Source organism: Aquarana catesbeiana, linkage group LG02 (assembly GCF_042186555.1).
Source record: "Aquarana catesbeiana isolate 2022-GZ linkage group LG02, ASM4218655v1, whole genome shotgun sequence".
NCBI classification, from domain to species: domain Eukaryota; kingdom Metazoa; phylum Chordata; class Amphibia; order Anura; family Ranidae; genus Aquarana; species Aquarana catesbeiana.
In genome coordinates, this window is record NC_133325.1 from 362,675,303 (window position 1) to 362,701,745 (window position 26,443).

A 26,443-nucleotide genomic window follows, 5' to 3' on the forward strand; every position below is an offset into this window, starting at 1 on the left:
CTGGAATTAACACCTCCCCATAATATCTATAGGTCTTTAAGGGCAACCCATCTGGGCCAGGGGATTTCTGATTGGACATATCCGCCACTGCTTGCTTCAGTTCCTCCAGGGCTATAGGGGACTCCAACCCGTTCCTTTCATTTACCGAGAGAGTCAGCAATTCGACACCCTCTAGGAACCTATCCATTTCTCCCCATTCTGACTTATATAACTCTCTGTAAAATTCAAAAAAATGTCTCCTTAATCACTAGAGGATCAGACGAGATTTCACCACTTGGAGTCCTAATAATAGAAATTACTGAAGAAGGAGAATTAGTCTTAGCTAGAAGCGCCAGCATACGACCCACTTTTTCCCCTTCTCCAAAACACTTTTGCCTCTGAAAGAGTCTCTTATTTTCAGTTTTCCTAATGATTGCCATTTTATACTCCTGCTGTTTCTTAAACCATATCTCCTGGTTCTCTGGGCTTGGATCTATCACATATTGTCTCTCTGACTCAATCACCTCTTTTCTAATGTGCTCTTCCCATTCCCTTGATTTCTTCTTTGTTTTTATTACCTGTTGGATTAAGATCCCCCTAAGAAATGCTTTTAAGGAATCCCAAACCACCCCCTCCGACACTGAACCTGTATTATATTCTACAAACTCCTTTAATCTTGCAGTTATTTCTTTTGTGTTCCCTATTATCTCCATCCATATTGGATTTATTGTCCACATTCTCTGGGTATGTCCGTTGTGTATGTTTACCGTTAAGGTCAGGGCCGAGTGATCCGATATCCCTCTTGGCCGGTACTCTATTTTATTTATTAGGCATTGTGCTTCGCTATTACCAATTGCCATATCTATATGAGAGAGTGTACAGTGTGACTCCGAAAAGCAAGAATATTGCCGGTTGTTTGGATTTCGAGATCTCCAAAAGTCACACCATCCAATCTCCTCAAGAAACTGGACTAACCGTCTGAGCCCCTGTTGGAAACCTATCTAGGCTTAGGTTGAGCACCGCATTAAAGTCTCCCACCACTATAATCGGGGTGTCAACCTTGGCCTCCACAAACTCTAACAATCGGTACAAAATCTCCAACTTAAATGGGGGAGGAATATACAGGTTTGCTATCACAAATGGTTTACCCTCTATTAGACAATGCAAAAAGATGTAACAACCTAGTGTGTCTATTCTAACATCCCTGCAGGAAAATAGTATCCCTCTCTTTACCAATATACTCACTCCCCTAGAGTAGGAAGAGTGGACTGAGTGAAATTGTGCTTGAAATTTCTTATTCCGAATTATTAATTTAGAGTCATTGGTAAAATGTGTTTCCTGCAGACATATCAGTTCGACACCATATGCCTCCAGTTCCGAAAATGCAGTAGCTTTTTTGATGGGATCACCCATCCCCCTAATATTCCATGAGCCTATTCCTAAGGTTCTAGACGGCATCTAAAAAAAAAAACACAACAGCAAAAAAAAGAAAAAAATAGGCCCCCAAAAAAACAAAAACCAAATGAAAGAAAACCAAAGGGGGAAGTAACCTGGAGGCAGCAACAGTAAATAAAGCAAAAACAAACCCTTTTGCCAAACAAGCTACAATCAGTGATAATATTGTGAAAAAAAGGGAGAGCAAAAAAAGAAAACCCTCGTTTCCTATTCCCTGTCCTCCTACTCTTTTTAGAATTTCTTTTCTCTTTTTTAATGTGGGTAAATAACTTAAACATATTTGCAATGTAATGCTTTCCTGGCCTTCCCTTACAACTCGCTTTTACCACCCTACCACTCCATCCTACTATTCTTTTTACCTCAGTTACCCCCTGACCCTTAAATGACCCCCCCACCCTCCCCATTTGCCTAACTAGGCTAGCCCTAGGGGCATAAATTGTGACCATTTTTACCCTTTCAACCCATTCCAACCAATACTCCACCACCCGACATAAATGCGAGTAATCTTCCTTATCTTTTTTTACTTGCCCTACCCTCCCTCGTTACCCTTTACCCATTTATCAATGTTACGAGAAAAACATTAACACACAACCATGCCCCTTCTATCATTAGTGTCCTTCTTTGGATTTTTGCATCAATGTCACCTTATCCTTGTAGTTAAACAATTTCATAATCATTGGTCTAGGATGACCTCCTGAAGGAATAGCTCTAGTAGGTACTCTATGAGCCCTCTCAATGGCAAAATGTTGCGAGAAAGTCTCTGTCCCAAAAACTTCCTTGAGCCATTTCTCCATAAAACTCTACAGGATAGGAACCCTCACTTCTCTCCGGGAGGCCCATCACCCTCACATTATGCCTGCGCAGCCTGTTTTCCATTTCGTCCATTTTGTACAATAAGCTGTTTGACGCCCTCTCAAGACCTTCAACAAAGTTTAAGGTAAGGATCATCGTCTCAGGAAGTTTTTTAAAAAAGAGTGCACTTATGCTGGTACATATTATGTATTACATCCCTGTACGCCAGAAGAAGTCTAAGAAGACCTTAAGGCGTCATGACGAATCCCTTCAAAGCCCTAACCGGAGTGGATCTTCAAGATCGGCACATCATGCTCACACAGAGGGCTCAGCCGCAAAAAGGAGTCGCTCCTCGCATTCTTCAAGTGCCAGAAGTCCAAAGTGTAGCGCATGTGGAGCCACTCTGCTTCCGGATAAACTGATCTGCAGAAGCTGCTTTAGGGAGTATGCAGCGGACAGAAAGTCAGAAAGCCAACAAGTGGCTGACCTTCTTAAAAGAGTGGTCAGGGACTATATAGTGGAGCTAACAGCGGTAAATACCCTGAAATCTCGGGCTCAGCCTCCTGCAGAACCACCAGTCCCTGGAACCTCATCTGGGGAGCCTGCCATGCCCAATAGGAATGTCCCAGTCAGACAGGAGCAGTCTGATAATTCAGAGGATTCCTCAGGCTTCCGCTTTTCTTTATTTCAGCCGTATATACAGGCCGTAAAATCAGCTATAGGCTGGGAGAAAGCTGAAACTACCGCTAAAAAGAGCTATTTTCCTTTCCTGAAGAAGCAAATCTCCTTTTCTTCCTCTAATGGAGGAAATTAAAGATGTTATCGAAGACGAGTGGAAGAAAACAGAAAAGAGATTTCCCCTCAACCGTTTGGGTAAACTCTACCCAATGTCAGAACAGGACTCGACAGTATTAGATGGCCCGGCGGCGGTGGGACATGGCTGTAGTTCGTCTGGCAAAAAATATCACTCTCCCAATGGATGATTCAACTTCTTTTAAAGATCCTCTCGATAGGCGAATAGATCTGGGCTTGAAAAGAGCGTATCAAATGGCGGGCAATGCATGCAAACCAGCGATTGCCTTAACATCAGTAGCCAACGCCCTGCGGACATGGACAGAGAATATAGAGATGGCTATTCGTCAAGATATTCCCAAGGAAGATATGATAAAGGCCCTGGACAAACTTAAACTCACAGCAGATTTCATTGGCGAAGCGGCAATTTATACTATCAGGTGTTCTGCAAGGTCAATGCTACATGCCGTAATGGCTAAAAAAGGGTCCTATGGCTGAAACCTTGGGTGGCTGAATACTGCATCCAAACAAAATTGGTGCAAAATACCTTTCGATGGGAAAGCACTTTTTGGTGAAAAGTTTGAAAAGGCCATTTCCTGGGTCACGGGGGGGAGAAAAAAAAAAAAAATATCAGGTCTGCCTCCCCAGGTCAGAAGGAACAGATGCCCCAGAGGGCCGCCTTCTAGATTCCAACAGTCCAGAAAAAGAGATTATAGACAGCAGAGACAGGGAAAGGACACCTTCCTGAAAGCGCACAAGCGGAGAGTCTTGCCTAACCCACAGGACGCCAGAGTCACTTTCCACCTAAAAGCTTCAGACTGCCTTAGCCTGCTGGGTCTCATGTCCGCATGCATTCCGATGATTCCCTGAACGCATTGGCACTTCCCCTGGATGAGGCACTTCCAGCTGTGGTTTCTAAGGCAATGGAACCGACACCTGCTCTCAGTCCATACGCATGACAGCTCCAATGCTCAAGAGTTTGAAATGGTGGACGAAGGAGGAGATGCTTCTGAAACCACATCCTTTAGGTCATGTCATGTCTGTCGGATCACAATTACTATATACGCCAGCTCAAAAGGATGGGGAGCTCACTGCAACCAGGTAGCTGTCCAGGGAAGATGGGCATTCAGAATAGCAGGTATCGTATCGAATATACTGGGAATTAGGGCAGTATATTGCACATTGATAGCCTTAGCCCCCTCAGATCAAGGGCAGATCTGTTCTGATCCGAATGGACAACAAGGCAGCGGTTTAATATATTCAACGTCAGGGCAGAACACACAGTAGCTTCCTGTTGAGGGAGGTGGAGCCCATCATCATCTGGGCAGAGAGGACCCTGAGAGACTTAAGAGCGGTCTATCTTCCAGGTCAACAGAACAGAAAAGCCAATCTCCTATCCTGGAGATTCTTAGACCCCAATGAGTGGTCTCTACACCCGAGAATATTCAGTTGTATAGTTCATTTCCCGAACTGGGCCTATTTGCATCAATAGTCAATATGAAACTACCAAGGTCTAGCTCAAGTCTGCCTCACCCTCGGGCAGAAGCAACGGATGCCCTGTCAAGTACTTGGCCATACAGCCTAGCTTATGCCTTCCCTCCACGGCCTCTTATCTCGAGATTCCTCTCCAAATTAGCGACAGAGAAGACAACGGTCATAGCAGTCCTACCATATTGGCACAGACGTCCATGGTTCTCAATGGCAATGCGTCTGAGCGTCAGTCCTCCACTGAGGATACCTTCAATATAATTTCTCCTGTCACAAGGGCATCACACCCATCCGAACCCCCAGAAAATGAACCTCCACGTTTGGATATTGAGCAGGACAGGTGAAGAGGAGCCGTGTTGTACACTAAAGAAACGATCTTGCAGCTTCTGCTGTGTGTCATTGAACTCAGACATTGAGCTCTTTACTGCCACCTCTAGCTACTATGTGCATGTGTACGTGCACCCCTCGTATGAGCTGCCTATACTGTGCTCCTCTGTGTCAGCAACATGTCAGCTTTGTGAAAACGAGCTGGGAGTCTGGGACTAGGTAGGAAGATTTCCTTTACATACAAGTAGGGGCTGTGAAGGAAAGGGAGGGGGCTGTTTGTGTACAGGGAGGGGCCAGAGGCTTGTGTGTTTACAAATTTGTGTATGTGTGGGGCCGACACACACACACACATATATATATATATATATATATATATACACATATATATATATATATATATATATACATACATACACGATGGGGGGCTGACATACAGGTGTGAGGGGGGCTGGCATATATACAGTTGTGGGGCTGACATATATACAGGTGTGAGGGGGTGGGGCTGACATATATACAGGTGTGGGGCTGACATATATACAGGTGTGGGGGGGTGGGGCTGACATATATACAGGTGTGAGGGGGGGGGCTGGCATATATACAGGTGTGGGGGAGGGGTGAGCGCGTACAGGTGAGGTGGCTGATGTGTGGATTCAGTGGGATGGCCCATGGGCAAGCCCTGGGGAATGTTGGAGGTCAGGCTCAGGGATTAGAGGCACCTTGTACTAGTACATGGCTTCCCACAGCACTCCTGGCTCCTCCCCTTTGACCAGTAACCCCAATAGGAAGCAACTTGCTATCGGGGCACTGGTGTGTGCTGACTCCCAAGCCCTGCTTTATGCGCCCATAAGACACAGAGCAGCAACTCAGCCCCACCCCTCGCTCTCTCCTCATTGGCTCGCTAGGTGTGATTGACAGCAGGGAAAGCCAATGGCTCCGGCTGCTGTCTCAGCCGCTAAAAGGGAGGGAGTCCCGGGACAGCCAAGGCTCTTGTGCACATCACTGGATCTAGAGGGGGCTCAGGTGAGTATTAGAGGGGGCTGTGGGGGGAGCAGTACACATACATGAAGGTAAAAACATTCAGCTTTTACAACCACTTTAAATTATGTTCCATGTAAAAGCAAAACAGTGATTCAAAACATCATGTCAAATAAAACTATTTTATTGTCATCATTTAGCAGAAAACCCAACATACTGTATGTTTATACACATGATGACATTGTAACAGTGTACAAATATATTTTATGATGCTCATTACATTGAGAGAGAGTTTTTGTCTTGTTTTTTTCCCCAGTCACCTGATAAACAGCAGACAGTCCTATCCCAGTGACTGATTTTGAAAAATCAGTTTGTAGTTTATAGCTGAGTGTGAACTGTGCCATTGCTGGTATTCCTGTAATTCACCAGCTTTGCTGTGATTTTAAAATGTAAGACAATAATAAACTAAGAACCGAGTTTAAATTAAATCAAATAAACAGTCCTCAAAGAAGATAAGCATGATTTGCACATGAATCAACATAATCCAAAAGTACTTGGCTGAGTTTGTAACGTTTCTCCGCTTCATATCTTTTGTAACCATATTTAAATGGCAAAATATTAACTGCACAAAAACATAATATTTGTGGCTCAAATGTAACTTTACAGTTACAATAATATGGGATGAACAGTACAATAGGACCAAGCAAAGAAAGTAACCAAACTCAACTGTAGCAATGAAGACGACTGGAGAGACCTAGCAGGCACTTATTTCCCAAGTTTTCATGAGACCGGAACACCTGCCAAACACCTATGCATACTGTTGAAATAATCATATGTGAACTGATATATCTACTTAGTGATTTGTAATTATGTCCAGCCAATCTTGTTCTGTATATACCTCTGCCCGACTGCTTTTTTTCCTAGTTGAGTTTTACAGCCTTGTTCTGTCACCTGCCTGTTCACTGGAGAATGCATTAGCAACATTCACACTTTTGAGTCATTGTTCAGAAGGTAGGCAGGTACTTTTTGACAGGCGAAGCTTTTCAGATACATGTAGCTCAGCTGCTGTATGTGGTTGTCTGCCTGAAGTTATTTTAAGTAGTATGCCAACAGGGGACAACTGGTACAGGAAGTCTTTTGGGTATTTTTTTTTTGTGACATTTTAAAACTGAAATTTGCTAAGCGTTTACTCCAACTAGCAAAAGATTTGTATATTAGCTTCCAGAGTGTCATTATCAGAACTACTCTCTTCTGTTGGCTGCCACATCTGTTTGTCTTCTAAAACTGAGGGGTAAGGAGGTGGGAAAGTCTAGTTGTGGTATAAAGAAGCAGGACTTTACTTTCACAGAGGCAATTTGATGCCCACTGAAGTTCAGAGCCCTGGAGGAACGTATGTGCATTAAAGATCTCAACAGCTTCTGTAGTGAACGCCACCTGTAATTACTGCTGTAGCATCTAATAGAAAACACAGCAATCCACTTCTGTCTCCTCTGAAATGTGCTGAAAAGACTACTTATGGGGCAGGTACATAACAGTATGTCCACAACAGGCAAAGAAGAATGAATCAGTTTGCTGTCCATTTGTGGATTAGAAAATCTAACAGTACCAAGATAAATTGAGATTCATGGTGTCAGTTCACTTGCGCCATGATTCATGAATCACAATTACCCAGCATGTACTATGTTATCTGCTGAACAACAGACAGAAAATTGAGGCATGTATGACTAACCAGAAGATGAATGGGGCTTGTGTAGAGTCCTGCACACATCAGTGCCCTGAACTTCAATGGGTGCCATAACTGGTCTGTAAACATTTAGGGCCAGTTCACACTGCCCCACATACTAAACTGCAGTGATTTAGTGTGTGGGCAAAGCTCTGTTCTGGCTCTGTTAAGCCATCTGTAAGGGGTGGTGTGATGCGTGTTTCAGCACATCACACAGCCCCCCTCCCCTTTTTTTTGTACGATCTTTATTTGATGTGCACAAAAGTGACACTTCGTTCATGTCACTGTACAGCAGCGTGGTGTGTTGCACTGCTGTACAGTGACATACGATCCTGTCCAATGTGCTGCAATAAAATTGAGCATGTCTGCATTTTATTGCAGCACACTGCACCGCACCTTGCAGTGTTTATATGACACATAGAAAACAATTGTTTTCTGTGTGTCCTAGTGGTGACCTGTGTTTTTCCAGTGCGGTAAAAATGCAGGTCACTGCACTATATGTGAACAAGGCCTTAAAGAACCACATGAAGAAACTGTAGCATTTGTTAACAATGCACAGAAGTGTATAAAACCAGTCAATACAGATGTGTGTGATATGTAAATTTATGCCTTTAGGTTGAGCATTATTCCAGCTTCGTTTTTTCAGTGAAGAATGAGGAGAGGAACCCTGAAAAGCATATGCCTTAAGTGACTTGATATTTCAATAGTTCCCATAACTTAGAAGTTTTACCTCTCATATCTATATATGATTGTACCCCAATGTAAATTTAGAAGAGCTTTCACTGGTAGTGAAACTAGAAACACTTATTACGGAGGAAAAACAGAATGCAGTACATATCAGGTGTCCCTATGGACAGTGGTTATTACCAGATCAATGGTCAAAAAAGAAATTAAAACAGATATGAAAACTGGCCAGCATACATAAAACACACAAAGAATTATGAATTGCACTAATAATTCTCAGAAATATGTCTGTTTTGGGAGTTTGTATATGTTCATTCATTGCTGAAGTAATCCACAGATACATTTTTGTCAGTTGAGGCACCAGGTGGACATAGTGGATTACTGTAGAGGAGAGCTTTTCAATGGGATCATAATTCTGGATTCCATCTCCTGTATAAGGGGAACTAAAAAAAAAAAAAAAAATAAGTTAGTAGAGTGGAACTGCTTCCACTTTAGTGACAATAATGCTTACAGGAATATGGGACAAAGAAAAGGATCATCAAGTTAAAATATTTTTGTTGCATACATTTGCGAATATACGCAAAGCCACACTGCCCCACCTCTGTTCTCACTTATGGGACATACTAACTATTTATACAGCTAGGTCCATATATATTTGGACACAGGCATAATTTGTTTTTTTCAGGTATTTACCAAAACATATTCATCCTGTAGTTATATAATGGATGGATATGCAACAAAACGGGTCCAAAAAGATCCATACACCCACTCTTCAAGTACCACTACTGTGCCAAAAGTAACCCAAATGTGCAACAGCTGCTACTTTAAATGAAATAAATATAAATAAGCTTTAACAGTGGAAACTAAAGTAAATAATAGTGCTAAACAGTATAAATAAATAAACCCAGTGACAGTGATCAACACTAATACATAAACAAACTAATAATAAAGTGTGTGCAAAAATAGTCCATACATGAGACTGGATTGTCTTAAACAAGGAAAGCTGAATATATCCTGATGTGAGACCGCGTGCACTTAGTGTTTCCACTCCCCTGTGGTCAAAAACTCACCAAATGACAATGCCTTGCACTCTCATGCTCAGCAAAACAGCATCAACCCTTACAGGGTTAGATATCCGCCGATATCCAGAACTCTTCATATACAATGGAACAAAGTGCTCTAATAGTGCAGTATCATTGTAAAAAGTTTATTCTATTAAAGTGGTTGTAAACCCAAGAAAAAAAAACCCTGCATAACAAAGGCATAATGAGCTAGTATGCATAGCATACTAGCTCATTATGAATTACTTACCTGCGTTCGAAGCCCCTGCAGCCATCCTCGTACACCGCTCCGGTGGCCGACATCGCTCCCGGAGTTGCTTCCGGGTATCGCAGGCTCCGGCGCTGTGATTGGCCGGAGGCGTGATGACACCACTTCCGCGCATGCGCACGGGAGCCGCCGGTAACGGCACACTCACTGGAGCAACGGCACGTACATGCCATTGCTTCAGTGCACATGTGCTGATGACGTCGGCACATGCAAATACAGGGCATATCTCATAAACCGTTCAGGCTTAGGAGATATCCAGGGTAGCTGCAGGTAAGCCTTATTATAGGCTTACCTGTAGCAAAAAGTGTGTTGTAAGGGTTTACAACCACTTGCCACACAGGCCATTTCTGACATTTCTCTCCAACATGTAAAAATTATATTTTTTTGCTAGAAAATTAACTAGAAACCCCAAACATTATATATATATATATATTTTTTTTAGCAGAGACCCTAGAGAATAGATTGGCGGTCGTTGCAACTTTTTATCTTGCACGGTATTTGCACAGCAATTTTTCAAACGTGATTTCTTTGGAAAAAAAATTGTTTCATGCTTAAAAAAAAAAAAAAAAAAACAGTAAAGTTAGCCCAATTTTTTTGCATAATGTGAAAGATGATGTTACGCCGAGTAAATAGATACCCAACATGTCACGCTTCAAAATTGCACATGCTCGTGGAATGGCGCCAAACTTTGGTACTTAAAAAGCACCATAGGCAACACTTTACATTTTTTTACTGGTTACATGTTTTGAGTTAGAGGAATTACAGCTAGAATTATTGCTCTCGCTCTAACATTCGCGGCGATACCACATGTGTGGTTTGAACACCGTTTTCATATGTGGGCGATACTTACGTATGCTTCTGCGCACAAGCTTACAGGGGCGCTTTAAAAAAAAATGTTTTTATTTTGTTAATTTTACTTACATTTTTCTATTTTGACACTTTTTTTTAAATTTTTTTGATCACTTTTATTCCTATTACAAGGAATGGAAACATCCCTTGTAATAGGAATAAGCATGACAGGTCCTCTTTACAGTGAGATATGGGGTCAATAAGACCCCACATCTCACCTCTAGGCTGGGAAGCCTAAAAAAAAAAGAAAAAAAAAAAAAAAAGATCTCAGCTTCCCAGCCAAGGCGGCGCCATTTGTTTGAATGCAGAGGCCGGTCGTGACATCATAATATCACGCCCGGCCTCTGAACGATCATAGAGACTCCGGGGCCAGTGGATCCCTTCTCCGACTCACCAATGGCAGCGGTGAGTTGGTAGAAGCATCGGAGGGCAGGGGGGGGCACGTTCCCTCTCGCCGGCCCGTAAGAACAATTAAGCGGCGGAACAGCTGCTATGATCATTCTTATGGTGTAGGGAATCGCCGGCACTAAAAGATGATATCTGAATGATGCCTGTAGCTGCAGGCATCATTCAGATATCCCCGCTCAAAGTCAAGGACGCCATATGACAGCCGGCGGGCGGGAAGTGGTTTAAACGGCTTCAAATCATTAACCACTTGCCGACCGCCTCACGATGATGTACGTCGGCAGAATGGCACGGGCAGGCAGAATCACGTACCTGATCGGACCCCCCCCCCCCCCCCCCCGGTGCCAGAGGCGGTCGGCTTTGTCCCCCGGCGATCGGAGGTGAGGGGGAGGCCATCCATTCGTGGCCCCCCCCTCCCGATCGCTCCCAGCCAATGGGATCATTCCACTGCCTCTGTATAGTACACAGAGGCAGAGGAAATGATGTCATCTCTCCTCGGCTCGGTATTTTCCATTCCGGCGCCGAGGACAGAAGACTGCAATGTGAGTGCACCAACACACTCACATACAGTAGAACATGCCAGGCACACATAACACCCCCGATCCCCCCTAATCACCCCTCCCCCCCCCCCCCCGTCACACTGACACCAAGCAGTTTTTTTTTTCTGATTACTGCATTGGTGTCAGTTTGTGCCAGTTCGTGTGGTAGGGCAGTTAGTGGTAGCCCCCTTTAGGTCTAGGATACCCCCCTAATAAAGTTTTAACCCCTTGATCACCGCCCCGTCGCCAGTGTCATTAAGCGATCATTTTTCTGATCGCTGTACTAGTGTCACTGGTGACGTTAGTTAGGGAGGTAAATATTTAGGTTCGCCGTCAGCATTTTATAGCATCAGGGACCCCCATATACTATCGAATAAAGGTTTTAACCCCTTGATTGCCCCCTAGTTAACACTTTCACCAGTGATCACCGTATAAGTGTTACAGGTGACGCTGGTTAGTTCGTTTATTTTTTTATAGTGTCAGGGCACCCGCCGTTTATTACCGAATAAAGGTTTAGCCCCCTGATCGCCCGGCGGTGATATGCGTCGCCCCAGGCAGCGTCAGATTAGCGCCAATACCGCTAACACCCACGGACGCACCGTACACCTCCCTTAGTGGTATAGTATCTGAACGGATCAATATCTGATCCGATCAGATCTATACTAGCGTCCCCAGCAGTTTAGGGTTCCCAAAAACACAGTGTTAGCGGGATCAGCCCAGATACCTGCTAGCACCTGCGTTTTGCCCCTCCGCCCGGCCCAGCCCACCCAAGTGCAGTATCAATCGATCACTGTCACTTACAAAACACTAAAGGCATAACTGCAGAGTTCGCAGAGTCAGGCCTGATCCCTGCGATCGCTAACACTTTTTTTGGTACCGTTTTGGTGAACTGGCAAGCACCAGCGGCCTAGTACACCCCGGTCGTAGTCAAACCAGCACTGCAGTAACACGTGGTGACGTGGCGAGTCCCATAAGTGCAGTTCGAGCTGGTGAGGTGGCAAGCACGAGTAGTGTCCTGCTGCCACCAAGAAGAAGACAAACACAGGCCCGTCGTGCCCATAATGTCCTTCCTGCTGCATTTGCCAATCCTAATAATTGGACCACTTCTGCAGCGCCCGTACTTCCCCCATTCACATCCCCAACCAAATGCAGTCGGCTGCATGAGAGGCATTTTCTTTATGTCCTCCCGAGTACCCCTACCCAACGAACCCCCCCAAAAAAGATGTCATGTCTGCAGCAAGCGCGGATATAGGCGTGACACCCGCTATTATTGTCCCTCCTGTCCTGATAATCCTGGTCTTTGCATTGGTGAATGTTTTGAACGCTACCATACACTAGTTGAGTATTAGCGTAGGGTACAGCATTACACAGACTAGGCACACTTTCACAGGGTCTCCCAAGATGCCATCGCATTTTGAGAGACCCGAACCTGGAACCGGTTACAGTTATAAAAGTTACAGTTACAAAAAAAAAAAAACAAAACAAAAAAAATATAAAATTTTAAAAAATAGTTGTTTTATTGTTCTCTCTCTCTCTATTGTTCTGCTCTTTTTTATTCTATTCTTTTCTGCAATGTTTTATTGTTATGTTTTATCATGTTTGCTTTTCAGGTATGCAATTTTTTATACTTTACCGTTTACTGTGTTTTATTGTTAACCATTTTTTTGTCTTCAGGTACGCCATTCACGACTTTGAGTGGTTATACCAGAATGATGCCTGCAGGTTTAGGTATCATCTTGGTATCATTCTTTTCAGCCAGCGGTCGGCTTTCATATAAAAGCAATCCTAGCAGCTAATTAGCCACTAGACTGCTTTTACAAGCAGTGGGAGGGAATGCCCCCCCCCACCGTCTTCCGTATCTCAACAGGGAACATGAGAATGCAGCCGGTGATTCAGCCAGCTGACCATAGAGCTAATCAGAGACCAGAGTGGCTCCAAACATCTCTATGGCCTAAGAAACTGGTAGCTACGAGCATTTTATGACTTAGATTTCGCCAGATGTAAACGGCACCAATGGGAAATTGGGAAAGCATTTTATCACACCGATCTTGGTGTGGTCAGATGCTTGAGGGCAGAGGAGAGATCTAGGGTCTAATAGACCCCTTTTCAAAAAAAAAAAAAAAAAGAGTACCTGTCACTACCTATTGCTATCATAGGGGATATTTACATTCCCTGAGATAACAATAAAAATGATTAAAAAAAACAAAAACCAAAAAAAAAAAAATGAAAGGAACAGTTTAAAAATAAGATAAAAGAGCAAAAAAATAAGAAAAAAAAAACAAAACAAAAAAAAACAAAAACACCCCTTCCCCCCCTGCTCTCACGCTAAGGCGAACGCAAGCATCGGTCTGGCGTCAAATGTAAACAGCAATTGCACCATGCATGTGAGGTATCACCGCGAAGGTCAGATCGAGGGCAGTAATTTTTAGCAGTAGACCTCCTCTGTAAATCTAAAGTGGTAACCTGTAAAGGCTTTTAAAGGCTTTTAAAAATGTATTTATTTTGTTGCCACTGCACTTTTGTGAACAATTTTAAAGCATGTCATGTTTGGTATCCATGTACTCGGCCTAAGATCATCTTTTTTATTTCATCAAACATTTGGGTAATATAGTGTGTTTTAGTGCATTAAAATTTAAAAAAGTGTGTTTTTTCCCCCAAAAATGCGTTTGAAAAATCGCTGCGCAAATACTGTGTGAAAAAGAAAAATGAAACACCCACCATTTTAATCTGTAGGGCATTTGCTTTAAAACAAATATATAACGTTTGGGGGCTCAAAGTAATTTTCTTGCAAAAAAAAAATTATTTTTTTCATGTAAACAAAGTGTCAGAAAGGGCTTTGTCTTCAAGTGGTTAGAAGAGTGAGTGATGTGTGACATAAGCTTCTAAATGTTGTGCATAAAATGCCAGGACAGTTCAAAACCCCCCCAAATGACCCCATTTTGGAAAGTAGACACCCCAAGCTATTTGCTGAGAGGCATGTCGAGTCCATGGAATATTTTATATTGTGACACAAGTTGCGGGAAAGAGACTTTTTTTTTTTTTTTTTGCACAAAGTTGTCACTAAATTATATATTGCTCAAACATGGCATGGTTATATGTGAAATTACACCCCAAAATACATTCTGTTGCTTCTCCTGAGTACGGGGATACCACGTGTGAGACTTTTTGGGAGCCTAGCCTCGTACGGGACCCCAAAAACCAAGCACCGCCTTCAGGCTTTCTAAGGGTGTAAATTTTTGATTTCACTCTTCACTGCCTATCACAGTTTCGGAGGCCATGGAATGCCCAGGTGGCACAAAACCCCCCCAAATGACCCTATTTTGGAAAGTAGACACCCCAAGCTATTTGCTGAGCGGTATAGTGAGTATTTTGCAGACCTCACTTTTTGTCACAAAGTTTTGAAAATTGAAAAAATAAAAATTTTTTTTTTTTCTTGTCTTTCTTCATTTTCAAAAACAAAGGAGAGCTGCAAAATACTCACCATGCCTCTCAGCAAATAGGAACAGACTTTCTGGGTATGAGACTACAACCATTAACCAAGGCACATCTTTTCCATTCTCAAATATGTAAATATTACAGTATGTTTAAAGTTTACTCAAGGTATTTTGTGTTTTATCATCTCTTACCTGTATAGTAGACACATTCATCCCAGCCATCTTTCTGCCAGGCTGAATTTCTAATGTCATCCCTGCTCTGTAAATCTTTGTAAGCTAGAAAGAAATGATAGTAGCAGGTAAGAACACAACTGCAGCCATGTTCTAAACAAACTGAATGATTACTCCAACAAATTTAGTGTGGAGAACAGGGCGCTCTGGATACACCAAGGAGACTTTAATGAACAGTACATGATTGGCTCTTTAAATGTGATTAATGCACCACAGCAGCACTTCAAAAGAGGGAAGCGCATTCTATAGAATAAACAAAGCAGTAATAAACACTTTAATGACAAGGAAGGGTTAAAAACACTTACAAGATGGAAGTGAAAACCGGCATATCAATGAATCCACGTCCAGCGGGATGCCTGGTTCTATCAAAGATTGGTTTGAAGAAGGAGTGCCTGGAGATGCTCCGAAACATGTCCCGCCCACTCTGATGTCACTTCTGGTTGCCTGGATTCCATGCTGGTCCTGACAGCACGGCTCTCCATTTTGGATCAGAGACACAGTGTTTACCACCGCTGGTCGGCTGGAACTTTCACCTGCAGCTGTCCCAGGAGGCATCCCGCTGTATGTTATGGATTCATTGATATGCCTGTTTTCACTTCCATCTTGTAAGTGTTTTTAACCCATCTTTGTCATTAAAGTGTTTATTACTGCACTTAGAAGCGCCTTCTTCTCTGCTTTGTTTTATACTATCACATTTAACCACTGATCAAGGTGGGCCAAAATACACACACACACACACACACACAATTTAATTTGCTGGCACATTTGGACATAATATTTACTGCCTTGATGCAACAGACAACAATAATGAAATGGCATCAGGCAGACATGTGTTGCCTGTCTAGCTATAATGGAGCATTTTAAGCCACAGTGAAAAGGTGATGTGTGCTCCTATGAATTGATGTGACTGTGGAAGATGTGTACCAGTGGGCAGGGTGGTCTCACATGGCCATCATTCTCCATTAGGCAATGTTAGACAGATCCACCCTCTTGTACAGTGCACTTGGCTTATGCTGAGAACGTCACAATCTCAGCTAAAAATGAAGCCAACATCTACCAAATACTATTCCTTGTTAAACCATAGAAAAAGACAGGATTTAGATCCATTGACTGCAATGTGTTATCAAACGGCTAAAATCACTGGTAACATCATGCTTTCACTCTTTTACTGCAACCTATGTGGAAACTATGCTGGCAGCTTTGAGGGTGGGGGTTTACACAAATTCCTGGCAGCTGCAGGGAATGTGTGTAAATCTGTCAGCTGCAAGCAATGCGGCGGCTGTGCAGTGGATTGCATTCACACACTGCCGTTACTCCTGGTCCCCCCCTCCCTTTAGACCACTGATGCCTCATTAAAGAGAAATTGTCACCAAAGTGCACATATTGCAGTTCACATCATACATTAATTCTAAAGAAACAGAATGTATGGACTTAAAGAGGTAATTAATCCAAAAGCAAAAATTATTATTTTTTTTTTTTTTTGCAGCTTAACAATTCTTAGATGCGGTAGCTGCATTAGGTTTCTTTTTTTAGGCTTTCATTTTTCACCTGGTGATCTGGCCAGTAAGTCTGTTGTCTTTCAACAAACAAGCTGTCCTGTAGATGTATCAGTTACAGGGTTCAGACAGACAATATACTAGTGACAGGGGTAGTGCTTGAGTCTCGGCCAGGTTTTTATTTCTGTCTAATGCTGTGTTACTAGAACCCTTCAACTGTGAACTGTAGTGTCTTGGAGTGGAATTTGGCTCAGTCCTGGGAGGTAAAAAAAAAGTATTTTACTTTATGGGGTTTGTGCTTCACATATTCACTGAAATTGTATAGACTACCATAAAGAAGCCTTTAGTTGTACTTTCATTTATGGAAAACATCTTTACCCCATAAATGATGGACCATATACAGTTGTCCAATCTGTGAGAAAAAGCCAGCCACAGCTTCACTGCCGTCCTGTCGATACCTTATGGCTCGAGCCCTGCCAAAGAAAGAAAAATGCAGGTGAAATTATAACCGCTAAACATACATTACTCAAACCTGCATGCATAAATGGCTCTTACCTGTAACCATGTTCAGATTAAGAGCAGTTAAATTCACTGCAGTGTATTAAATTCAGTTCTGAATAAAGGGTTCATTTAAAGCTCTGCACAGTGTCAGAACTGAACATTTAAAGTGAATCTTCCAAGCGAACAGAACATGAGTCTGAATGCTAATCTCTCTATTGGATTTAGGAACCATCAAAAGGGGCCCAAGATTCATTTGCTATGTTGTGAAATTAACTCACTTAGAAAAAAGATAACATAGAAAGGTGCAAGCAAACCATAGACACAAATGCCAACATAATTGGGAGAAAAATAAATAAATCACACGCTTGATTTCAACAGATGAAGTATAGAACTAAAGACCCAAATCTGCAAACCCAAAAGGAATAGTTCATGTGTTTGCATCATAGATGATTCTTTTTACTTTCTGTATAGGTTCATTACTCTACCAAGACACTTTCAAAACTCTGAAAAGAATCTTACATTTAAAAGTAATGCTATTTGAGTTCTTAATATTTGAGAATATGCAAATCTCCACCCTGCTCCAGTTTGTAATGTGTAATGAACATTAGGCCCCTTTCACACGAGGCGGACTCCGCTTCCACGGAGTCCGCCGGCTCAGTGGGAGATCTCTCCGTCACTGAGCAGGGAGGGGCTTGTCAGGCGCCGCTGCCGCCTATGGAGGGATCGCATGTCCGTTTTCATCAGATCTCACCCAATCCGATCCGCCAGCGACAGACCTGGACGTAGGGCCATCCATCTGCTTTTAGCGGATCGGACGGGGTCGGATGTCAGCGGACATGTCTCCGCTGACATCCGTTGCTCCATGGGCTAACATGGAGCGCCCGTTCAGGTCCGCCGTCAAAACTGACAGGCGGACCTGAATGGTCCTATCGTGTGAAAGGGGCCTAACACCTTAGAATATTTTGCGGTTTGTCAAAACTTGCTCTTTTTGTATCAACAAGTCATGTCATTGCTAAAAAAAACCTGCAGATTCATCCACTGATATATTTAGCCATTGGTGGCTTGGAATAGGCACCAGTGGGTAAGAATTCCTCAAAAATAAACTGCTCTAAAGCCTAAATCGCTTCTTTTTTGTTTTTTTAAGTTTTGGAAAAAGTGGGGATGCGTTTGTAAAAATTTTTGCTGGATTTACTGCTGCCTGTGACCCAGCCACTGACATTCATGCTCTATATCCGTCTTAGTAACTACTGTTATCAGGACTGGAAGTGGTGGAAATTTCTAAACTTTTCACTGGAACAAGAATAGAGGGATGCCCTGAATTGGGTGCAGTTGCAGTGATAGAGTCTAATGCCCAGTACACACGATAAGATTATCGGATGAATGATTGTCCATTTTTGTTTTGCATGCTAATCTCAGATCGAATCTGTTTACTAAAGTCACGAAAATTCCCGTACGACAGAAAAAAAAAAAAAAAAAAAAAAAATCGGAAGTGACGTCATGTGCTGTAATGCACTTGTATTGTATTTTTGAACGTTGGCTGTACTGATTCAACGAAAATTGTACGATCTTGCATCATACGAAAAAAAAATTAGTGGATGTCCGTTGATCGGCTCTCGTAAGCTCTGTACGAATGACCCGATTATCGTACGATCGCTGCAAAAGCAGTATTTTCCATACAATTTTCTGATAGTGTGTACGGGGCATATGAGGGACATTCAGGCAAGTTGAAGAGATTTGCTCTTAGCTGTTGAGTCTCTGGGACAGGAAGGGATGTGAAATCTCCCAAATAGCACACAGTTAGCAGAAAAAAAACCTGATGGGTTTTAACCCTTCCCTACTCTACCCGAAATAAAAATGTAAAAAGTTTATCTAAAACTTTTACAAGTACATCTGAATCAAAAACCCATATAATTTCTTACTACTATCTACGTTAAGGATTAAAAGGATAATATTATCTCTAATTTTAGGTCTCATGCACACTGGGTGTCAAAAGATCCTCTTTAAGAGCATTTGGCATTTTTTTTTTCTGTCTCTAAACGGCCCTCTATGTTAGCCTATGTGCCCATGCATTTACAGGCTTTTAGAAGCAGAAAAAAACCCCCAAAAAACACGATTTTCATGTATAGGAGAGAAGCATTTGAGTAGAAAAAATGTCCAATGCGTATAAACGTGCCTAAATGTGTTTAGCACTTAAGAATTAATTTCAATGTCCAGAATAAATTAATATTCTAGCCAATAAAACAAAAAAAACAAACAAAAGCTTGATGCACCTAAATGCTTTTGTAAAACACGGCTTCTGCATGTTTTTTTTAAGAGCTGCCTTTCTCCTGCCAGGAGAAAAGGTATTGAGAAAAGCTGGGCAAACACCCAGTGTGCATGAGGCCTTATACTTAAGTGATAAATACCAGTCTAACAGGTTGTGTCCTTACCAGTGATTTCCCCATTCAATCATGGTTCCAGGCTGGAAGAGAAAAAAAGCATGTCCCATGTAGCACAATGGAAATGTATGAACGATAGAGCTAACAATGTAACCTAGCTACATCGGTTTTATTTCAAATTTCAAAACGTGTTACATACGTGCAGCCAGATGCAGGTGCCATAAAATGAGTATGATCTGCTATGCCCCAGGCTATCTTCAGGTTCTGCTACTGCCAACCTCACGGTATTTTATTTTTATTTTGCTTATATTAAATCTCATCTTACCTTCATCAAGGCAATTACATTATGCTCAATTACATTAGCAATCAAAGCATTCTAGATATATTTAAAAGGGAGTCTGAAATTCCAATTTCCTCAAACTTTAGGGAGATCCTGTTTAGGGTACATAACTCATACAGCTGTCACCAAGATTCTTGTATGACAATAAGATTTTAAAGTTTGGCCTTGTCTGGTTTTAAGATAGCACTGAAGAAGATGGTAAATAACATATTGGAGGATACCTACTAAGTGGTCCAAGGAGCTAGAGCTGCAGAACTGAACCCTGATGTATTTACTAACATAGTAGATACTACCCAACAGTAGAGTTTTAGTATGGTGTGAAATTAGAATTTTAAGTGTCTGAACATAAACGTAAAAGGTATCCTGGCATCACAATTATATGTTTATTAGTTACATCTCTCATGCTGCAACTGAGGCACAACTATTGCTATGAAGTCTAGTATTCTCTCACCAACTTTCTAGCAGATACAGCAAAAATGCACAAGTAGGTTTCACAAATGCAAAAGTAGACACATTTGTCTGCAGTGCAGACACAGTATTATTACACGTAAAACCATGGACTATTCATGTATTTTCATAACGAAAACAACCTACCCTCAGTTGGTAGGACCTCAGCTCATATATATTGGGCCCTTGCCTTGGGACAGGTTCATTCCAGAAGCTGAACTCTAGAAGCAGCTGATTTTTACGGGACAGCAACATGTTGCCCCGTTCTTTGCGAAACTCCGTGAACTCCTTTGAAAGAAGAGAAATCACAAAATTAAGATCTGAATAACAGCAAGAAAAGGGCATCCAATAAAAGTGGAGGCATCACTAAGCGAATAATGCCATTTACTGATAAGTCAGGTTCTCACGTATATTTAGCCAACTCTAGAAAAGACCAGTTGACATCTTAATGGGCACTGCCAAGTATTTATTTATTTTTTTACAAACCTGGTATTATTATTATACAGGATTTATATAGCGCCAACAGTTTACACAGCACTTTACAATATAAAAAAAACAAACAGGATTTTTATAACATATAAAATCTTTTTCTTGGAGTACATCATGGGACACAGAGCCTAAGTGATAACTTAATGGGTTATAGGCCACATTCAGGTGATGGACACTGGTATACCCAATACTTCCCTATATAACCCCACCTCCTTCCAGGAGTACCTCAGTTTTTGTAGCAAAGCAATATATCTAAACCCCAAAAAGAGGGGCGGGACCTCTGTGTCCCATGATGTACTCCAAGAAAATGATTTTACAGGTAAGCCGTAATAAAAATCCTATTTTCTTTATCGTACATCATGGGACACAGAGCCTAAGTATTAACTATATGGGACGTCCCATAGCAATGCTATTTGAGGGGAGGGAGACACAACCCGTGGGGCACCCCCAGACTTGAGGACCTACACTGCTGCCCGCAGCACACTGCGACCAAAGGAGATATCCTCATGCCTTCTTACATCCACTTGATAAAACCTGGTGAATGTATGCACTGAAGACCAAGTTGCAGCCTTACAGATCTGAGCCATGGAGGCCTGGTGATACACTGCCCAAGAAGCACTAACTGCTCTGGTAGAGTGTGCTTTGACTTGAAAAGATGGAATCTTACCTTTTAAACCATAAGCCTGAATTATAACTTGCCGAATCCACTTAGCGACAGTGGATTTCGACACTGCCTGTCCTTTCCTAGGACCTTCTGGCAGCACAAATAAGACATCAGTCTTCCGTATCTGAGCAGTCGCCTTTAAATAGACTTTGACCGCTCTCACCACATCAAGACTATGTAGTGACTTCTCTTCCCTAGAACATGGTTTTGGTTAAAACGATGGCAGGACAATATCTTGGTTCAGGTTACCACTTTTGGCAGAAAATTTTGACGAGGACGCAACACGACTCTGTCCTCGTAAATAATCAAATATGGCTCTTTACAAGCAAGAGCAGCCAATTCCGAAACCCTCCTTGCTAAGGATATAGCAACCAAGAACACTAACTTCCTTGTCAGAAGGACTAAAGAAGTATGCTGCTCCACTCCCATAGACCTGTATAGCACCCCGCCAGGAAAAACTTTCAGTAATGTGAGCATGACCAAAGCCCTGGATCCCGGGGTCCAGCCCTGCAAGGAGAGGCGTTACAGGAAAAACCTCATTCTTCCTATACGAGGCCCGGGTACCATCCACTTTGGCCTCAGTGGCACTTTGGATGGATCCGGTCTGTGGAGGCTGCTTAAATCCAGCAAGGATCCCTCCAGCGGAGCTCTTCAGACCACAAATTCACTCGTGACCAACACCTTAAACACTGGCGAAAAAACTGAGATACTCCTGGTAGGAGGAGGGGTTATATAGGGAGTGAACTTCCTGTATTGGGTGTGCCAGTGTCCATCACCTGAAGGTGCCTATATACCCATATAGTTAATACTATGGCTGTGTCCCGTGAGGTACGATAAAGAAAGGGAGACAATACAGTTACAATACAATAAAATACCAGAGGGTTAAGAGAGCCCTGCTCAGAAGAGCTTACAAATGGCATCAGTAATATTTTAATGAGATCATTAAAAAAAATGTAGCAGGGACAAAATATGCCACTGTAATATACAAAAGGAGTCTATGTTAATTGGGTACACCTGTACCGGGTGCTTGCAATATTACTTTAGGAGCAGCTTGCAATATTACTTTAGGAGCAGCGCTGCATAGAGGACACCTTAAGGTGCCATAGCATATATTTATTGTGACAGCTCACTCACCTCAGGTTCCAGTGAAAACTAATTTTTATGGGGGATCCTGCCATAGGCCTTGACAAGCCCCACCAATGACAATGATCAGTCCTGGCGAAAGGGTGGTCAGGCACCAAACGCTGTCTTGTGGGAGGAGGCAAACCCCTCTGTTAATAATTTTGAGCTCTTACAGCACTGGAAGTGAAATGTCACAATTGAGGTATGTTCTGGCACCTTATGTTGCCAGCTATACCACCCATTTTAGGTATGCTGTAAGCTACCTCTGGAAATGATCGGGTAAACTAAAGATTCCTTTTTTTTTTTTTTTTTTTACATACATAAGCCCTGTAAAGTGCATGTTGGAAAAGCTTCTTTTATATAGCGAATGCCAACACAAGTTTTATTTCTCAATAGAATTTATTTATCCAATGCCAGCATATCTATGTTATTTGGTGTGAATGTTTTTATCCTATACATTTACTGTTACTGATTGTTTCAGCACTGTAGAAAGCGAGGAAATTGAGACCTAAAGGACTAACATTACACACAAATACCAGAGGAAGAAAAAGAACTTAACCTAAAAGAGAAGTAATCTCAATAACGTTTACCATATAGTAGTAACTATAAGGAAGGCTTACCTTGTTTTTTCTGAGTTTACTCATCACCTCTGTCAATGCTGGATATCCTCCCTCATACCTCCACAGGTGAACTGAAATGTAACAAAGTCATGAAAGTCTGTGCACCATTCATTCTTTCAAGGATTATAACACGATTTAAAAAGGCAGAAGTAACATTTACCCACTTTATTCATTACTGAGAACTTTAAGTGTTTTAAATTTTTATTTCATTGAACAGTTCTAGAACGTATTTAGTGTGTACTATTTTCTGTAAAGAATACTACAATGCGCCATAGTGTCTTACCATGCGTTGTGGAATGCTGCAATGCATGTCAAGGTGTGATGCAGAGCGAATAGCACCGCACCAAACCAATGCACGGCAATGTGTCCTATTGGGCCCTAAAAATGAACTTACTAGTAAGCCCATGGGGTATCTGTTGTCGACTGTCCCTCCTCTACACTGAAACCGGCTCTGGGAACCATTCATGTGACTGGACCAAAGCGCCCTCAGAATTGCATAGGTAAGTATAGACATCTTTTTTTCACAGGGTAGTTAGAATAGGCTTAGAATAGGGGTGGGAATACATTTAGGTATAGTTAGGATTTGACTGGAATGCTACTTTAAAAAAGGGACACAGGGCCAGAAGGCATTCTGAGACAATGGGTTATGCGGTCATCTTCAGGAGAGTTAGACACTAGGAAAAAAAAACTGATGAACAAGTAGAATAACCCCTCTCATCCCAATCATGCTTCCATTTTGTGGCAATGCAGCAGTGGGAGTGATTATAACACAGAGGGGTGGGACTTGTGGCCCCTAATGAGCTGAAAGAAAAAGATTTTATGCTAATCCAAACATCCTTTTTTATTAATTGTTAATTATGGGACACAGGAGTCACATAGAATTCTGAGACTGCAATGTCCCAAAGCAATACAACTGAGTGGTGGGCAACACAGGAAACAACACCCTAACATGCCCACAAACAACAGAGTAAAACATGTGGTTCAAAGAGCTGACTGAAGGACCTTACTTCCAAAGCTTGCATTAGCGGAGGCCTAAACATCTATCTGGTAAAACTTTTAGAACATCAGAAAAGACAACTAACCAGGTGACTGGATGCTTTAAAACAATGGGAAGAAGGATTTCCCTGTCTCAAAGGGTTTATAAGCCACCAAGCCAAGGATAGTTTGGTCTTGGGTGTCAGGCACATGACTGTTCAGAGATTGTAAACATTTGTCCCACATAGCCAGAATTTAGAATTGCAATGGTCTGGATTGGGTGAAGGGGACTGCCTCAAGAAAGCCACCATCAGACCCAGGACTCTCCTGCAAAAGAAGAACGTAAGATGGCTTTTAGACTGCAGAGTCCAAACCTAGGAACAGGAGTTTCTCCTGTGGCAGTATCTAGAAGGAGACCTACACACTCAAAGCGATGGGTAGGTTCCAGTGCTGACTTCTGAAGTTCAGGATCCAACCAAATCTTTTGAGAGTCTGAACATCTTGGTTGACATTGACAGATAAAATCTATGTTGACTGTTCCCTCAGTGAGATGTCAGCCAGGTATCCCTAAATAGAATGCCCTGTAAGCACAGAAAAGCTAGAAAAGGAGCCAGCACCTTGGTGAAAACTTGAGATGCATTGGATAACCCAAAGAGAAGGGCTACATACTGGTAATGTTGGATGCCCTGAGCAAAATGCAGCAAGCATTGATGCACAGGGAAGATGGGAACATGCAGGTAGGCATTTTGATGTCCACTGAGGTCAGAGTCTCCCAAAAAAAGGGAGGCAATTGCCAGGGCAGCATAGAGGTCTGCTAATCATTGCAGGGACATTTGCTATGAGACAGCATAAACTGGGGTGGAGGTAGAGTTTAAAATTCTAGTTTGTATTCCCACTCTCATGTGTCCGATATGCTTTGGTTCAAGGTGTTTTCGAAAGGCTAAAGGCCCGTGCACACCGTCAGAAAATCTGAAGTTAAATTTTGTCTGATGAAAGATCTGCTGATTTTCTGATCATTAGTATACTGCTTTTGACAGCCAATTTCAAATTTTGGTCAGACAAAAACTGGATGTGCAGGCTTCAAAGTTTGTGTTTGATGTGACCACAACGTCCGTTTTCTTTTCATTAGTATGGTTTTCTGGCAAAAAAAAAAAAAAAAAAATCTGAAGAGCAAAACTAGGCATACTCAGAAATGAAAGAACAAATACAAAACAATTCAACACATTGAGGGTTATTTACAAAAGGCAAATCCACTTTGCACTACAAGTGCAAACTACAAGTGCAAAGTGCATTTGAAATTGTACTTGGAAGTGCAGTCGCTGTAAATCTGAGGGGTAGATCTGAAATGAGTGGAAGCTCTGCTGATTTTATCATGCAATCATGTGCAAGCTAAAATGCTGTTTTTTATTTTCCTTACATGTCCCCCTCGGATCTACAGCGACTCCACTTCCAAGTGCACTTTCAGTGCAATTTCTAGTGCACTTTGCACTTGTAGTTTGCCCTTGTAGTGTAAAGTGGATTTGCCTTTTGTAAATAAACCCCATTATGTCACTTCCGACGTTGAATTCTGTCGTCTGAAACATTTCTGATGGTGAGTACCCTTCTTCACTTTCAATTTGCAGCTAGCATCCAACAAAAAACGAAAATTCGTCAAATAATCTGACCGTGTACACAAGGCTTTACAGACATCCCCCAACTCTGACAAGTGGGGCGTTGCCTCATTGTAAGGATGACTTGAGTGCAAGTTAGGAAGGTTTTGGAGTCTAAAGCTGAATACACACTATACAATTTTCTGTAGATTTTTTCCTTCAGATTTACCAAAACGATATAATATGAGGTCAAACCTTAAGAGTTTCAATTTGTATGCAATCAGGCAGGCCCTTACACTACATAGTTTTGGTAAATCTAAAGGAAATCTGGCAACAAAAGTTGTATAGTGTGTATGGGGTCTAAGTCTTGGACTTGGGCATAGAGCGACAGAGGGGTTGATTTACTAAAGGGAAATCCACTTGTAAGTGCAGTCGCTGTAGATCTGAGGGGAAGCTCTGTTGATTTTATCATCCAATCATCCAGAGGAAAAAATGTTTTCTGGTGTAAGACCCCATACACACTATTAGATTTTCTGCAAATTTTTGTCTTCAGATTTACCAAAACTATGTAGTACAAGGGCCTGCCTGATTGCATACAAATTGAAACTCTTAAGGTTTGACCTCATATTATATGGTTTTGGTAAATCTGAAGACAAAAAGATGCAGAAAATCTAATAGTGTGTATGCGGCTTAAGCCTTCGCTTTTTTTTGCTGGGGCAAAAGAGTACTCCTCCCCCCAGTGACACCTCTAATAAAAGTTGTCCATGTACCTGGGTACGACCACCAAGGCAGTATTGAGAAACAGCCAATCTGGAAATCT

At 42.1% G+C, this 26,443-nt stretch overlaps 1 protein-coding gene across 1 annotated transcript in view; it reads right to left on the bottom strand.

Annotated features, from left to right (window-relative positions):
- Window positions 1-5,971: 5,971 nt before the first annotated feature.
- NIPSNAP2 (nipsnap homolog 2) overlaps window positions 5,972-26,443 on the bottom strand; it is a 46,373-nt gene continuing 25,901 nt past the window's right edge. Inside the window, exons 5-10 of the mRNA XM_073615076.1 lie at window positions 23,060-23,130; window positions 20,312-20,452; window positions 19,429-19,460; window positions 16,877-16,971; window positions 14,964-15,047; window positions 5,972-8,658 (exon numbers count right to left, since the gene is read on the bottom strand). Coding sequence (XP_073471177.1) covers window positions 8,594-8,658; window positions 14,964-15,047; window positions 16,877-16,971; window positions 19,429-19,460; window positions 20,312-20,452; window positions 23,060-23,130 — 488 coding nt within the window. The 3' untranslated portion in view covers window positions 5,972-8,593. The remainder of the gene's footprint in view (window positions 8,659-14,963; window positions 15,048-16,876; window positions 16,972-19,428; window positions 19,461-20,311; window positions 20,453-23,059; window positions 23,131-26,443) is intronic.